This window comes from Oncorhynchus mykiss, chromosome 26, assembly GCF_013265735.2.
Source record: "Oncorhynchus mykiss isolate Arlee chromosome 26, USDA_OmykA_1.1, whole genome shotgun sequence".
Taxonomy (NCBI): domain Eukaryota; kingdom Metazoa; phylum Chordata; class Actinopteri; order Salmoniformes; family Salmonidae; genus Oncorhynchus; species Oncorhynchus mykiss.
The window spans coordinates 1271570-1288079 of record NC_048590.1 but is presented as its reverse complement, the minus strand read 5'-3'; the positions used below and the strand labels follow the sequence as shown (position 1 = coordinate 1288079).

Here is a 16510-nt window from a genome sequence, read left to right as displayed (position 1 = left end):
CCAGCTGTGCCTTGTCTCCTCCTAACTACCCATTCACCCCGTTTCCCACCTGTTCCCTTTTTCCCTCTGATTAGGTCCCTATATCTCTCTCTGTTTTTGTTCCTGTCCTTGTCGGATTCTTGTTTGTTGTGTTTCATGCCTGAGCCAGACTATCGTCATGTTTGCTGTAACCTTGTCCTGTCCTGTCGGAATCTGCCGGTCTATCTGAGCCTACCACAGTTTGGTTATTAAAGAAGCTCTGTTTAAGTTAGTTCGCTTTTGGGTCCTCATTCACTCACCGTAACAGAAGAATCCGACCAAGAATGGACCCAGCGACTTCGGATCCTCTCCACTCAGCCGTCGAGATCCAGGGAGCGATGCTAGGCAGACACGAGCAGGAATTGTCTGCTGCTCGACATGCCGTTGAGACCCTGGCCACCCAAGTCTCCAACCTCACAGAACAGGTTCACCATCTCCGCCTCGATCCACCGGCCACTTCCAGGGCTTTCGAATCTCCGGAGCCCAGAATCAATAACCCGCCGTGTTACTCTGGGGAGCCCACTGAATGCCGCTCGTTCCTCACCCAGTGTGATATTGTGTTTTCTCTCCAGCCCAACACTTACTCCAGGAGCACTGCTCGTATCGCCTACGTCATATCTCTCCTTACTGGACGGGCTCGTGAGTGGGGCACGGCAATCTGGGAGGCAAGGGCTGAGTGTACTAACCAGTATCAGGACTTTAAGGAGGAGATGATACGGGTTTTTGATCGATCTGTTTTTGGGGAGGAGGCTTCCAGGGTCCTGTCTTCCCTATGTCAAGGTAATCGATCCATAACAGACTACTCTATTGAGTTTCGCACTCTTGCTGCCTCCAGTGGCTGGAACGAGCCGGCTTTGCTCGCTCGTTTTCTGGAGGGTCTCCGCACAGGTAAAGGATGAGATTCTCTCCCGGGAGGTTCCTTCCAGCGTGGATTCCTTGATTGAACTCGCTATTCGCATTGAGCGACGGGTTGATCTTCGTCACCGAGCTCGTGGAAAGGAGCTCGCGTTCTCCGTTGCCCCCCTCTCCGCATCACTACCATCTTCCTCTGCCGGCTCGGGTGCTGAGCCTATGCAGCTGGGAGGTATCCGCATCTCGACTAAAGAGAGGGAACGGAGAATCACCAACCGCCTCTGTCTCTATTGCGGTTCCGCTGGTCATTTTGTCACTTCATGTCCAGTAAAAGCCAGAGCTCATCAGTAAGCGGAGGGCTACTGGTGAGCGCTACTACTCCTGTCTCTCCTTCAAGATCCTGCACTACCTTGTCGGTCCATCTACGCTGGACCGGTTCGTCAGCTTCCTGCAGTGCCTTGATAGACTCTGGGGCGGAGGGCTGTTTTATGGACGAGACCTGGGCTCGGGAACATGACATTCCTCTCAGACAGTTAAGGGAGCCCACGGCCTTGTTCGCCTTGGATGGTAGTCCTCTCCCCAGGATTCAGCGTGAGACGCTACCTTTAACCCTCACTGTCTCTGGTAATCATAGCGAAACCATTTCTTTTTAGATTTTTCGTTCACCTTTTACACCTGTTGTTTTGGGCCATCCCTGGCTAGTTTGTCATAATCCTTCCATTAATTGGTCTAGTAATTCTATCCTCTCCTGGAACGTCTCTTGTCATGTGAAATGTTTAATGTCTGCTATCCCTCCTGTTTCCTCTGTCTCTTCTTCACAGGAGGAGCCTGGTGATTTGACAGGGGTGCCGGAGGAATATCACGATCTGCGCACGGTGTTCAGTCGGTCCAGGGCCACCTCTCTTCCTCCACACCGGTCGTATGATTGTAGTATTGATCTCCTTCCGGGAACCACTCCCCCCCGGGGTAGACTATACTCTCTGTCGGCTCCCGAACGTAAGGCTCTCGAGGATTATTTGTCTGTAGCTCTTGACGCCGGTACCATAGTTCCCTCCTCCTCTCCCGCCGGAGCAGGGTTTTTTTTTGTCAAGAAGAAGGACGGGTCTCTGCGCCCCTGCATAGATTATCGAGGGCTGAATGACATAACAGTTAAGAATCGTTATCCGCTTCCTCTTATGTCTTCAGCCTTCGAGATCCTGCAGGGAGCCAGGTTTTTCACTAAGTTGGACCTTCGTAACGCTTACCATCTCGTGCGCATCAGGGAGGGGGACGAGTGGAAGACGGCGTTTAACACTCCGTTAGGGCACTTTGAATACCGGGTTCTTCCTTTCGGCCTCGCTAACGCTCCAGCTGTCTTTCAGGCATTAGTCAATGATGTCCTGAGAGACATGCTGAACATCTTTGTTTTCGTTTACCTTGACGATATCCTGATTTTTTCACCGTCACTCCAGATTCATCTTCAGCACGTTCGACGTGTCCTCCAGGGCCTTTTAGAGAATTGTCTTTTTGTGAAGGCTGAGAAGTGCACTTTTCATGCCTCCTCCGTCACATTTCTCGGTTCTGTTATTTCCGCTGAAGGCATTAAGATGGATCCCGCTAAGGTCCAAGCTGTCATTGATTGGCCCGCCCCTAAGTCACGTGTCGAGCTGCAGCGCTTTCTCGGCTTCGCGAACTTCTATCGTCGTTTCATCCGTAATTTCGGTCAGGTGGCAGCTCCTCTCACAGCCCTTACTTCTGTCAAGACGTGCTTTAAGTGGTCCGTTTCCGCCCAGGGAGCTTTTGATCTCCTCAAGAATCGTTTTACATCCGCTCCTATCCTTGTTACACCTGACGTCTCTAGACAGTTCGTTGTCGAGGTTGACGCGTCAGAGGTGGGCGTGGGAGCCATTCTTTCTCAGCGCTCCCTCTCTGACGACAAGGTCCACCCATGCGCGTATTTTTCTCATCGCCTGTCGCCGTCGGAACGTAACTATGATGTGGGAAACCGCGAACTGCTCGCCATCCGGTTAGCCCTAGGCGAATGGCGACAGTGGTTGGAGGGGGGCGACCGTTCCTTTTGTCGTTTGGACTGACCATAGGAACCTTGAGTACATCCGTTCTGCCAAACGACTTAATGCGCGTCAGGCGCGTTGGGCGCTGTTTTTCGCTCGTTTCGAGTTCGTGATTTCTTATCGTCCGGGCTCTAAGAACACCAAGCCTGATGCTTTATCTCGTCTCTTCAGTTCTTCAGTAGCCTCCACTGACCCCGAGGGGATTCTCCCTGAGGGGCGTGTTGTCGGGTTGACTGTCTGGGGAATTGAGAGGCAGGTAAAGCAAGCGCTCACTCACACTCCGTCGCCGCGCGCTTGTCCTAGGAACCTTCTTTTCGTTCCCGTTCCTACTCGTCTGGCCGTTCTTCAGTGGGCTCACTCTGCCAAGTTAGCCGGCCACCCTGGCGTTCGGGGTACGCTTGCTTCCATTCGCCAGCGTTTTTGGTGGCCCACCCGGGAGCATGACACGCGTCGTTTCGTGGCTGCTTGTTCGGTCTGCGCGCAGACTAAGTCCGGTAACTCCCCTCCTGCCGGCCGTCTCAGGCCGCTTCCCATTCCCTCTCGACCGTGGTCTCACATCGCCTTAGATTTTGTCACCGGACTGCCTTCGTCAGCGGGGAAGACTGTTATTCTTACGGTTGTCGATAGGTTCTCTAAGGCGGCTCATTTCATTCCCCTTGCTAAGCTTCCTTCTGCTAAAGAGACGGCACAAATCATCATCGAGAATGTTTTCAGAATTCATGGCCTTCCGTCAGACGTCGTTTCGGACAGAGGTCCGCAATTCACGTCTCAATTTTGGAGGGAGTTTTGCCGTTTGATTGGGGCTTCCGTCAGTCTCTCTTCCGGCTTTCACCCCCAGTCTAACGGTCAAGCAGAACGGGCCAATCAGACTATTGGTCGCATCTTACGCAGTCTTTCTTTTCGCAACCCTGCGTCTTGGTCAGAACAGCTCCCCTGGGCAGAATACGCCCACAACTCGCTTCCTTCGTCTGCGACCGGGCTATCTCCTTTTCAGAGTAGCCTCGGGTACCAGCCTCCGCTGTTCTCATCTCAGTTCGCCGAGTCCAGCGTCCCCTCCGCTCAGGCTTTTGTCCAACGTTGCGAGCGCACCTGGAAGAGGGTCAGGTCTGCACTTTGCCGTTATAGGACGCAGACTGTGAGGGCTGCTAATAAGCGTAGAACTAAGAGTCCTAGATATTGTCGCGGTCAGAGAGTTTGGCTCTCCACTCAGAACCTTCCCCTTAAGACGGCTGCTCGCAAGTTGACCCCGCGGTTCATTGGTCCGTTCCGTATTTCTCGGGTCATTAATCCTGTCGCAGTTCGACTTCTTCTTCCGCGATATCTTCGTCGCGTCCACCCGGTCTTCCATGTCTCCTGTGTTAAGCCCGTTCTTCGCGCCCCCGCTCGTCTCCCCCCCCCCCCCCCCCCCATCCTTGTCGAGGGCGCACCCATCTACAGGGTCCGCAGGATTTTGGACATGCGTCCTCGGGGCCGTGGTCACCAGTACCTCGTTGATTGGGAGGGGTACGGTCCTGAGGAGAGGAGTTGGGTTCCCTCTCGGGACGTGCTGGACCGTGCGCTGATCGAGGATTTCCTCCGTTGCCGCCAGGTTTCCTCCTCGAGTGCGCCAGGAGGCGCTCGGTGAGTGGGGGGGTACTGTCATGTATTGTCATGTTGTGTGTTTCTGTCCTTTCCCTTCACCCTGTCTCCCTCTGCTGGTCGTTGTTAGGTTACCTTTTCTCCCCCTCTTTCCCCCAGCTGTGCCTTGTCTCCTCCTAACTACCCATTCACCCCGTTTCCCACCTGTTCCCTTTTTCCCTCTGATTAGGTCCCTATATCTCTCTCTGTTTTTGTTCCTGTCCTTGTCGGATTCTTGTTTGTTGTGTTTCATGCCTGAGCCAGTCTATCGTCATGTTTGCTGTAACCTTGTCCTGTCCTGTCGGAATCTGCCGGTCTATCTGAGCCCTTATGAGCCCCTCCTTTAGAGTAGAATCCTCAAAACAGGTTCTAAATACTGTTGACATCTAGTGGAAGCCTTGGGAAGTGAAACATAACTAATATCACCCTGTACAGTGCCTTGCGAAAGTATTCGGCCCCCTTGAACTTTGCGACCTTTGCCACATTTCAGGCTTCAAACATAAAGATATAAAACTGTATTTTTTTGTGAAGAATCAACAACAAGTGGGACACAATCATGAAGTGGAACGACATTTATTGGATATTTCAAACTTGTTTAACTTGTCCCACTTGTTGTTGATTCTTCACAAAAAAATACAGTTTTATATCTTTATGTTTGAAGCCTGAAATGTGGCAAAAGGTCACAAAGTTCAAGGGGGCCGAATACTTTCGCAAGGCACTGTATCTTCAATGGGGGCTGAGTTGAAAAACTACAAATCTCAGATTTCCCACTTCCTGGTTGGATTTTTCTCAGGTTTTCACCTACCATATGAGTTCTGTTATACTCACAGACATCATTCAAACAGTTTTAGAAACTTCAGAGTGTGTTCTATTCAATACTAATAAGAATATGCATATATTAGCATCTGGGACAGAGTAGGAGGCAGTTCACTCTGGGCACGCTATTCATCCAAAAGTGAAAATGCTGCCCCCTATTCCAAAAAGGTTAAGCCCTGAATAAACCTAGGTCTATTTGTCATGCATGGTGAGAAAGAAGTGGGACTCTGTCGTCTTTTAACGATTTTTTGAAAAACGTCCAAAATGACCAGGGGCGCACCCTATTGGATGGGCACGGGTGGTGGGTGCTCCATACCCAGCCGTGGACCCCTTGCACCCTTCAAAACCATTTTTAAAATGTTCTCCTTGTAACTCGTTCCAATCACCAGGCGCACGGCTGTCCATTTGCAATATGTTTCAATGTGCATTTACCATCACGAATTTGACATGCTCAAAAATACTGCAGAAATGCGAAATTGACTGGCCCAATGAACTTAGGATGGCCGGGCACTGAGAGTGGTTCCTCTCCATCGCTCGTTGTGTTGATTTCGTCATGTCCATTTTGTGATGTTTTTTCAATGTCGAATCTTATTGCAAATGTACAAAAGTCAGCCAGCAAGTCAGCATCCATCAGTCAATAAGATATCATTCTGACACCAAACTGATGCAAACTGACACCAAACCAACTTGGTCCAACTTGGTTAGAAGCCAAATATCACATATTTCAGAGCAGGTCCAAAATTCGCAGCGTCTTCTGTTTAAATTCACTCCGGATGAAAAGTGTGCCCAAAACAAAATATCCTGCTACTCAGGCCCAGAAGCTAGGATATGCATATTTGGATAGAAAACACTCTACAGTTTAAAAAACTGTTAAAAATAATGTATGTGAGTATAACAGAGCTGATATGGCAGGCGAAAACCTGAGAAAAATACAGGATGTGGGATTTATTTTGTAGTTTTCTATTGAATGCCATTACAGTATCCATTGACTTAGGACTCAAATTGCACTCCCTATGGCTTCCACTAGATGTCAAGAGTCTTTAGAAATTGTTTCAGGCTTGTATTCTGAAAAATGAGGGAATAAGACCAGTCTGACCAGTATCCCAGAGCTTTTTAAAGCGCACGACAGAGAGCACGACTTTCTTGTTTTCTTTTTAAATTGACAAAGCTTTTGCCCGGTTGAAATGTTATTGATTATTATGACTAAAAACAACATGAGGATTGATTATAAACATCGTTTGACATGTTTCTACGAACTTTACTGATGCTTTTCGGATTTTTCGTCTGTTTGATGTGACTGCCTTTGAGCCTGTGGATTACTGAACAAAACTGAGGTTTATTGAGTAAATGGGAGTCTTGTGAGTGTAACCATATGAAGATCATCAAAGGTAAGAGATTAAGTGTATCACTATTTCTGACTTGTGTAACTCCTCTACTTGGCTGGTAACTGTTTGTAATGATTTGTCTTCTGGGCGCTGTTCTCAGATAATCGCATGGTATGCTTTCGCCGTAAAGCCTTTTTGAAATCTAACACCGTGGTTGGATTAACAAGAAGGTGATCCTTAACCCGATGTATAACACTTGTATGTTTTATGAATTTTTATAATGAGTATTTCTGTTTTTGAATTTGGCGCTCTGCAATTTCACTGGATGTTGGCCAGGTGGTACGGTAGCGTCCCACCCTCCCTAGAGAGGTTAAAACATAATAAAAACATAAAACACATAGTTACGTTCTAGCTGCGGGTCCAGTTCTGACATTGTGTAGGCCTAACTGAGGCGACCCCGAAACCCGAGTTTCAGCTTGATAGGTCATTCGAAGCCGAGCAGCAACCTTAATTGGTGCTGAAAATCCACTTTTCCCGGGCGTTGCTATGGGGTCCTTGAATGAGCTATCGGACAGAAACATTGGGGTCCGTCTCTATGGGCCGAGGCGGTGCACCCAGTCATACAACTCTGGGACTTTTCTAAATGACGTCATTTTCGTGATGGTAAAAATGAATTGAAGTTATTGCAAATGTACAAGGCTGTTTCTTGGTCTGAGAACTTTCTAGAGCCACATAACTCACCACGCACTATCGACTTGAACTCTAGAACAGGTTTCTAAAGTGTCAGAGCTCTAGGTCTGACGGTTCTTTGATAATTCGAAAAAACAACTATTGCAGGCTCTGTGTCTCTAAGCCCCACACTGTGTCACTCCATCCTTGCTATATGTGTGTGTGTGTGTGTGTTTTTTTTGGAAATATGATGGGAGAAATGACTGATTTACAGTTCATGAGGGTTGCCTAACCACACATATGAAGTTTTGGAAAGAGCTAACCTTTTAAACCCTTCGAAACAGCCTCTATGACCCCAATTTAAGGCACTTCCGGTTGATACAGGAAGCTGAAAGTGAACACATATCCTCCTTGGGGTAGGCTCTGACAAAATATTGAGTTTTAAGTCTTTACATTAAGAACTGACTGATTTACAGAGGGTTGAATGAGTGTGTGTTATTTCAGAAAATCACAAATTTCGCAGCACTCCGAACCCACCTTAACGGATTAGTTTGAACACGCTGCAACTGGATCTAACACATTTCATTGACCATCACCAATTGTACATTGTACGATTTCTCGTAAATTACAAAAAATAAATGGCTGATTCTTTTTTTCCTGACACCGTAGGTTCATGTACTTTGATGTGAGCCGGTCAAATTAGCACTTTATTTTCATTTTTGACCTTTAATCCCAGAAAAATGGACTTAACTCAAAAAGCGTTGAGGCCTCAACATCATCTTGTTTCTGGGCTAACAGCCCATTAGTCCAAACCTATGCTCACCAAGTTTCATCTTCGGAGTCTTTTCCCATTTAGGAGAAATGGCCATGTCGTGATTGGTGATGTTTTGTACATTTGCAATAAGATTCCATACACCATCTGGTGGAATTTACCGTGACAGAGGAAAAATGACCAACATTTAAAAAATTTGTAAAACGGAAACCGAATGTCCGAGAGACTTCGTTTGACTTCCCGGAAGATCTAGCTCTGGTGCATGGCCCGCCACCATCGGCAATTTTTTAAAAGCATTCACGGACGCCTAGTAAGGGACTGTACATTTGCAATATGGAGATTCTCATCGATTATACAGCAAATGCCGAAAAGTGCCCTTCATGTATGGAGGACTTCTGACCAGGGGCTATAGGGCTCTGGTCACATGACTTCCCGTTCTCTTCATAGTGGAGGACTGCTAAATAATATTCAGGTGTTAACTCCAACAAACACAAGTCACAACTTCTATAGGAGGGTTTTGTCTCTGAGAAATACTCACTCTAAAGCCAACAACTACAACTGTAAAACAGTGTCTCTCACACCGCAGTCTGACTTCCTGCTAAGGGACAGAACTTGACTGGAGAAAGTTGCACTGTTTCATTGTGTGTGTTTCTTTAGAGTACATCAGAGTTGATCTGATGGAAGACCTCTGCTCTTAGTCTGCTTCCCAGATGGCACCCTATCCTCTATATACTGCATTACCTTGGACCGGCGCCCTGGTTAAAAGTAGTGCACTGAATACGGTGCAAATTGGGACACAAGCTTAGATATATTCTACTGGAGATATGCTGTCTCAGAACCCAATTCACAGCTACTGCATCTTATAAAACTCCTTCCAGAGACCACAGGGACGTTTTCTTCAGCGTCAGAACCCATTCACAGCTACTGCAACTTATATAACTTATTCCAGAGACCACAGGGAGGTTTTATTCAGCGTCAGGTAGCATTGATCCAGTCTGCAGGATGTTATCACTCAACAGCCCAACTTCTCCTGTTCTCCCATCCTCCCTTTACCTCTTCTCTGTAATCTGGCCCTCCCAGGGAGACATTTCTGAGTGGGTTCTGACTTGGGAGCCAGACAGAAACGTAGTGCTGTAGCATTGTGCAGAGCTGGACAAAAATATTATATATAGGAAATAGGTTGCGATTTGGGATGTAACCTCTGAGTGTGTAGTGGAGCCGTAGTGCTCATAGTTCAGAGAACTGAAACTTTTCAAATGATCAAACTCCTTCCAGAGACCACAGGGAGGTTTTTATCAGACGCCAGGTAGCATTGATGCAGTCTGCAGGATGTTGACTACTTTGATCAGAGCCAATAAGGTACTATTGGACCCAGAACATCTACAGCCTCTGATTGTGAGTGGGTATTGGACCCAGAATATCTACAGCCTCTGATTGTGAGTGGGTATTGGACCCAGGCCGTCTACAGCCTCTGATTGTGAGTGGGTATTGGACCCAGAACATCTACAGCCTCTGATTGTGAGTGGGTATTGGACGCAGAACATCTAAAGCCTCTGATTGTGAGTGGGTATTGGACCCAGAACATCTAAAGCCTCTGATTGTGAGTGGGTATTGACCCAGGCCATCCACAGCCTCTGATTGTGAGTGGGTAATGGACCCAGGCCATCCACAGACTCTGATTGTGAGTGGGTAATGGACCCAGGCCATCTACAGCCTCTGATTGTGAGTGGGTATTGGACCCAGAACATCTACAGCCTCTGATTGTGAGTGGGTATTGGACCCAGGCCGTCTACAGCCTCTGATTGTGAGTGGGTCATGGACCCAGGCCACCTAAAGCCTCTGATTGTGAGTGGGTATTGGACCCAGAACATCTACAGCCTCTGATTGTGAGTGGGTAATGGACCCAGACCGTCCACAGCCTCTGATTGTGAGTGGGTCATGGACCCAGGCCGTCTACAGCCTCTGATTGTGAGTGTGTTTTGAACCTCTAGCTAAATCAGCTCCAATATCACCCTGTCATTCTCTAGCTAAATCAGCTCCAATATCACCCTGTCATTCTCTCACTAAATCAGCTCCAATATCACCCTGTCATTATGTCACTAAATCAGCTCCAATATCACCCTGTCATTCTCTCACTAAATCAGCTCCAATATCACCCTGTCATTATGTCACTAAATCAGCTCCAATATCACCCTGTCATTCTCTCACTAAATCAGCTCCAATATCACCCTGTCATTCTCTAGCTAAATCAGCTCCAATATCACCCTGTCATTCTCTAACTGAATCAGCTCCAATATCACCCTGTCATTATGTCACTAAATCAGCTCCAATATCACCCTTACATTCTCTCACTAAATCAGCTCCAATATCACCCTCGCATTATGTCACTAAATCAGCTCCAATATCATCCTGTCATTGTCACTAAATCAGCTCCAATATCAACCTGTCATTAAGTCACTAAATCCGCTCCTATATCATCCTGTCATTCTCTAGCTAAATCAGCTCCAATATCACCCTGTCATTATGTCACTAAATCAGCTCCAATATCACCCTGTCATTATGTCACTAAATCAGCTCCAATATCACCCTGTCATTCTCTAACTGAATCAGCTCCAATATCACCCTGTCATTATGTCACTAAATCAGCTCCAATATCACACTGTCATTCTCTCACTAAATCAGCTCCAATATCACCCTGTCATTACGTCACTAAATCAGCTCCAATATCATCCTGTCATTGTCACTAAATCAGCTCCAATATCACCCTGTCATTCTCTAACTAAATCAGCTCCAATATCACCCTGTCATTCTCTACCTGAATCAGCTCCAATATCACCCTGTCATTATGTCACTAAATCAGCTCCAATATCACCCTGTCATTCTCTCACTAAATCAGCTCCAATATCACCCTGTCATTCTCTCGCTAAATCAGCTCCAATATCACCCTGTCATTATGTCACTAAATCAGCTCCAATATCATCCTGTCATTGTCACTAAATCAGCTCCAATATCACCCTGTCATTCTCTACCTGAATAAGCTCCAATATCACCCTGTCATTCTCTCGCTAAATCAGCTCCAATATCACCCTGTCATTCTCTACCTGAATCAACTCCAATATCACCCTGTCATTCTCTCGCTAAATCAACTCCAATATCACCCTGTCATTATGTCACTAAATCAGCTCCAATATCATCCTGTCATTATGTCACTAAATCAGCTCCAATATCACCCTGTCATTATGTCACTAAATCAGCTCCAATATCATCCTGTCATTGTCACTAAATCAGCTCCAATATCACCCTGTCATTATGTCACTAAATCAGCTCCAATATCATCCTGTCATTGTCACTAAATCAGCTCCAATATCACCCTGTCATTCTCTACCTGAATCAGCTCCAATATCACCCTGTCATTCTCTCGCTAAATCAGCTCCAATATCACCCTGTCATTCTCTACCTGAATCAACTCCAATATCACCCTGTCATTCTCTCGCTAAATCAGCTCCAATATCACCCTGTCATTATGTCACTAAATCAGCTCCAATATCATCCTGTCATTATGTCACTAAATCAGCTCCAATATCACCCTGTCATTATGTCACTAAATCAGCTCCAATATCACCCTGTCATTGTCACTAAATCAGCTCCAATATCACCCTGTCATTATGTCACTAAATCAGCTCCAATATCATCCTGTCATTGTCACTAAATCAGCTCCAATATCACCCTGTCATTCTCTACCTGAATCAGCTCCAATATCACCCTGTCATTCTCTCGCTAAATCAGCTCCAATATCACCCTGTCATTCTCTACCTGAATCAACTCCAATATCACCCTGTCATTCTCTCGCTAAATCAGCTCCAATATCACCCTGTCATTATGTCACTAAATCAGCTCCAATATCACCCTGTCATTCTCTACCTGAATCAACTCCAATATCACCCTGTCATTCTCTCGCTAAATCAGCTCCAATATCACCCTGTCATTATGTCACTAAATCAGCTCCAATATCATCCTGTCATTATGTCACTAAATCAGCTCCAATATCACCCTGTCATTATGTCACTAAATCAGCTCCAATATCACCCTGTCATTGTCACTAAATCAGCTCCAATATCACCCTGTCATTCTCTCACTAAATCAGCTCCAATATCACCCTCGCATTATGTCACTAAATCAGCTCCAATATCATCCTGTCATTGTCACTAAATCAGCTCCAATATCACCCTGTCATTACGTCACTAAATCCGCTCCTATATCATCCTGTCATTCTCTAGCTAAATCAGCTCCAATATCACCCTGTCATTATGTCACTAAATCAGCTCCAATATCACCCTGTCATTATGTCACTAAATCAGCTCCAATATCACCCTGTCATTCTCTAACTGAATCAGCTCCAATATCACCCTGTCATTATGTCACTAAATCAGCTCCAATATCACACTGTCATTCTCTCACTAAATCAGCTCCAATATCACCCTGTCATTACGTCACTAAATCAGCTCCAATATCATCCTGTCATTGTCACTAAATCAGCTCCAATATCACCCTGTCATTCTCTAACTAAATCAGCTCCAATATCACCCTGTCATTCTCTACCTGAATCAGCTCCAATATCACCCTGTCATTATGTCACTAAATCAGCTCCAATATCACCCTGTCATTCTCTCACTAAATCAGCTCCAATATCACCCTGTCATTCTCTCGCTAAATCAGCTCCAATATCACCCTGTCATTATGTCACTAAATCAGCTCCAATATCATCCTGTCATTGTCACTAAATCAGCTCCAATATCACCCTGTCATTCTCTACCTGAATAAGCTCCAATATCACCCTGTCATTCTCTCGCTAAATCAGCTCCAATATCACCCTGTCATTCTCTACCTGAATCAACTCCAATATCACCCTGTCATTCTCTCGCTAAATCAGCTCCAATATCACCCTGTCATTATGTCACTAAATCAGCTCCAATATCATCCTGTCATTATGTCACTAAATCAGCTCCAATATCACCCTGTCATTATGTCACTAAATCAGCTCCAATATCATCCTGTCATTGTCACTAAATCAGCTCCAATATCACCCTGTCATTATGTCACTAAATCAGCTCCAATATCATCCTGTCATTGTCACTAAATCAGCTCCAATATCACCCTGTCATTCTCTACCTGAATCAGCTCCAATATCACCCTGTCATTCTCTCGCTAAATCAGCTCCAATATCACCCTGTCATTCTCTACCTGAATCAACTCCAATATCACCCTGTCATTCTCTCGCTAAATCAGCTCCAATATCACCCTGTCATTATGTCACTAAATCAGCTCCAATATCATCCTGTCATTATGTCACTAAATCAGCTCCAATATCACCCTGTCATTGTCACTAAATCAGCTCTAATATCACCCTGTCATTCCCTCACTAAATCAGCTCCAATATCACCCTGTCATTCTCTACCTGAATCAGCTCCAATATCACCCTGTCATTATGTCACTAAATCAGCTCCAATATCACCCTGTCATTCTCTCACTAAATCAGCTCCAATATCACCCTGTCATTCTCTACCTGAATCAACTCCAATATCACCCTGTCATTATGTCACTAAATAAGCTCCAATATCACCCTGTCATTCTCTACCTGAATCAGCTCCAATATCACCCTGTCATTCTCTCGCTAAATCAGCTCCAATATCACCCTGTCATTCTCTCACTAAATCAGCTCCAATATCACCCTGTCATTCTCTACCTGAATCAACTCCAATATCACCCTGTCATTCTCTCGCTAAATCAACTCCAATATCACCCTGTCATTCTCTCACTAAATCAGCTCCAATATCACCCTGTCATTCTCTACCTGAATCAACTCCAATATCACCCTGTCATTATGTCACTAAATCAGCTCCAATATCACCCTGTCATTCTCTACCTGAATCAACTCCAATATCACCCTGTCATTATGTCACTAAATCAGCTCCAATATCACCCTGTCATTCTCTACCTGAATCAACTCCAATATCACCCTGTCATTATGTCACTAAATCAGCGCCAATATCACCCTGTCATTATGTCACTAAATCAGCTCCAATATCACCCTGTCATTCTCTACCTGAATCAACTCCAATATCACCCTGTCATTCTCTCGCTAAATCAACTCCAATATCATCCTGTCATTGTCACTAAATCAGCTCCAATATCACCCTGTCATTCTCTCACTAAATCAGCTCCAATATCACCCTGTCATTGTCACTAAATCAGCTCCAATATCACCCTGTCATTGTCACTAAATCAGCTCTAATATCACCCTGTCATTCCCTCACTAAATCAGCTCCAATATCACCCTGTCATTGTCACTAAATCAGCTCCAATATCACCCTGTCATTCTCTCACTAAATCAGCTCCAATATCACCCTGTCATTGTCACTAAATCAGCTCCAATATCACCCTGTCATTATGTCACTAAATCAGCTCCAATATCACCCTGTCATTCTCTCACTAAATCAGCTCCAATATCACCCTGTCATTGTCACTAAATCAGCTCCAATATCACCCTGTCATTCTCTCACTAAATCAGCTCCAATATCACCCTGTCATTGTCACTAAATCAGCTCCAATATCACCCTGTCATTCTCTCACTAAATCAGCTCCAATATCACCCTGTCATTCTCTCACTAAATCAGCTCCAATATCACCCTGTCATTCTCTCACTAATCAGCTCCAATATCACCCTGTCATTCTCTAACTAAATCAGCTCCAATATCACCCTGTCATTCTCTAACTAAATCAGCTCCAATATCACCCTGTCATTCTCTAACTAAATCAGCTCCAATATCACCCTGTCATTCTCTAACTAAATCAGCTCCAATATCACCCTGTCATTCTCTCACTAATCAGCTCCAATATCACCCTGTCATTCTCTAACTAAATCAGCTCCAATATCACCCTGTCATTCTCTCACTAATCAGCTCCAATATCACCCTGTCATTCTCTCACTAATCAGCTCCAATATCACCCTGTCATTATGTCACTAAATCAGCTCCAATATCACCCTGTCATTCTCTCACTAATCAGCTCCAATATCACCCTGTCATTCTCTCACTAATCAGCTCCAATATCACCCTGTCATTCTCTCACTAATCAGCTCCAATATCACCCTGTCATTCTGGATGTTATTTTTCTTCCTCTTGGATGTTATTTCCTTCCTCTTGGATGTTTTTTCCCTTCCTCTCGGTTGTTATTTTCCATCCTCTTGGATGTCCTTTCCCTTCCTCTCGGTTGTTATTTTCCATCCTCTTGGATGTCCTTTCCCTTCCTCTCGGTTGTTATTTTCCGTCCTCTCAGAATATGAAGGCTGTCAGAGTGCACATTGTGAGCCTGTGACTCACTGATGATACAGAGACTGGCTCCGGTACTGCCAAGCTGGAGAAACAAAAACAGATTTTCAGGGATTGATCGAAGATGGGACATTACGGTGTACTGACACACTAGGAAGATGGTGGGGAATTTCAAAACTGTCCAGATTGACCTGAGAAAACGTACAGATTGCTAAACTGCCTCAGACACAGCTAAGAGTTAAACATTGCTTAGTATATAGAGAGATATATTACATAAAAAATGCTCCAATTGTGGTTAAAGAGATTTCCATGTGTTGTGGTTCTGCAGGCCTTCGGCTACATAACTGTAAAGCACTTTGTGACGACTGCTGATGTAAAAAAGGGCTTTATATTTATTCGATTTATTAACTTTGTCTTCCTCTTCAAGGGCCGGTGGCGGCGATCAGTGGTGAGGAAGACTCTGCCAGTCCTCTTCATCACGTCAACCATGGCATCATCACACCCTGTACCCTCAACGGCGAGGCTGACGAGGTGGTTATAGGAATGACCCATATACCTGTTATAGAGAAACCACAGTACTTCAGACACGGACACGACTGCAACACACCCACCACCTGTAAGTACTCTCTCTCTCTCACTCTCTCTCTCTCTCTCTCTCTCTCTCTCTCTCTCTCCCTCTCTCTGTCTCTCTCGCTCTCTCTGTCTCTCTCTCTCTGTCTCTCTCTCTCTCTCTCTCTCTCTCTGTCTCTCTGTCCCTCTCTCTGTCTCTCTCTCTGTCTATCTCTGTCTCTGTCTCTCTCTCTCTCTCTCGCTCTCTTTCTCTCTCTCTCTCTGTCGCCCCCTCTCTCTCTCTCTGTCCCTCTCTCTCTCTCTCTGTCCCTATCTCTCTGTCCCTCTCTCTCTCTCTCTGTCCCTATCTCTCTGTCCCTCTCTCTCTCTCTCTGTCCCTATCTCTCTGTCCCACTCTCTCTCTGTCCCTCTCTCTGTCCCTCTCTCTCTCTCTCTGGCCCTCTCTCTGTCTCTCTCTCTGTCTCTCTCTGTCTCTCTCTGTCTCTCTCTGTC

The 16510-nt window shown here is 45.6% G+C and overlaps 1 protein-coding gene across 2 annotated transcripts in view; it reads left to right on the top strand.

Moving 5' to 3' along the window:
* Positions 1-16510, top strand: part of LOC110513060 (NT-3 growth factor receptor) — a 150614-nt gene that overhangs the window by 100540 nt on the left and 33564 nt on the right. For both annotated transcript variants that reach the window (XM_036964134.1, XM_036964135.1), the window contains exon 12: positions 15876-16064. In XM_036964134.1, the coding sequence (XP_036820029.1) occupies positions 15876-16064 (189 nt within the window). The remainder of the gene's footprint in view (positions 1-15875; positions 16065-16510) is intronic.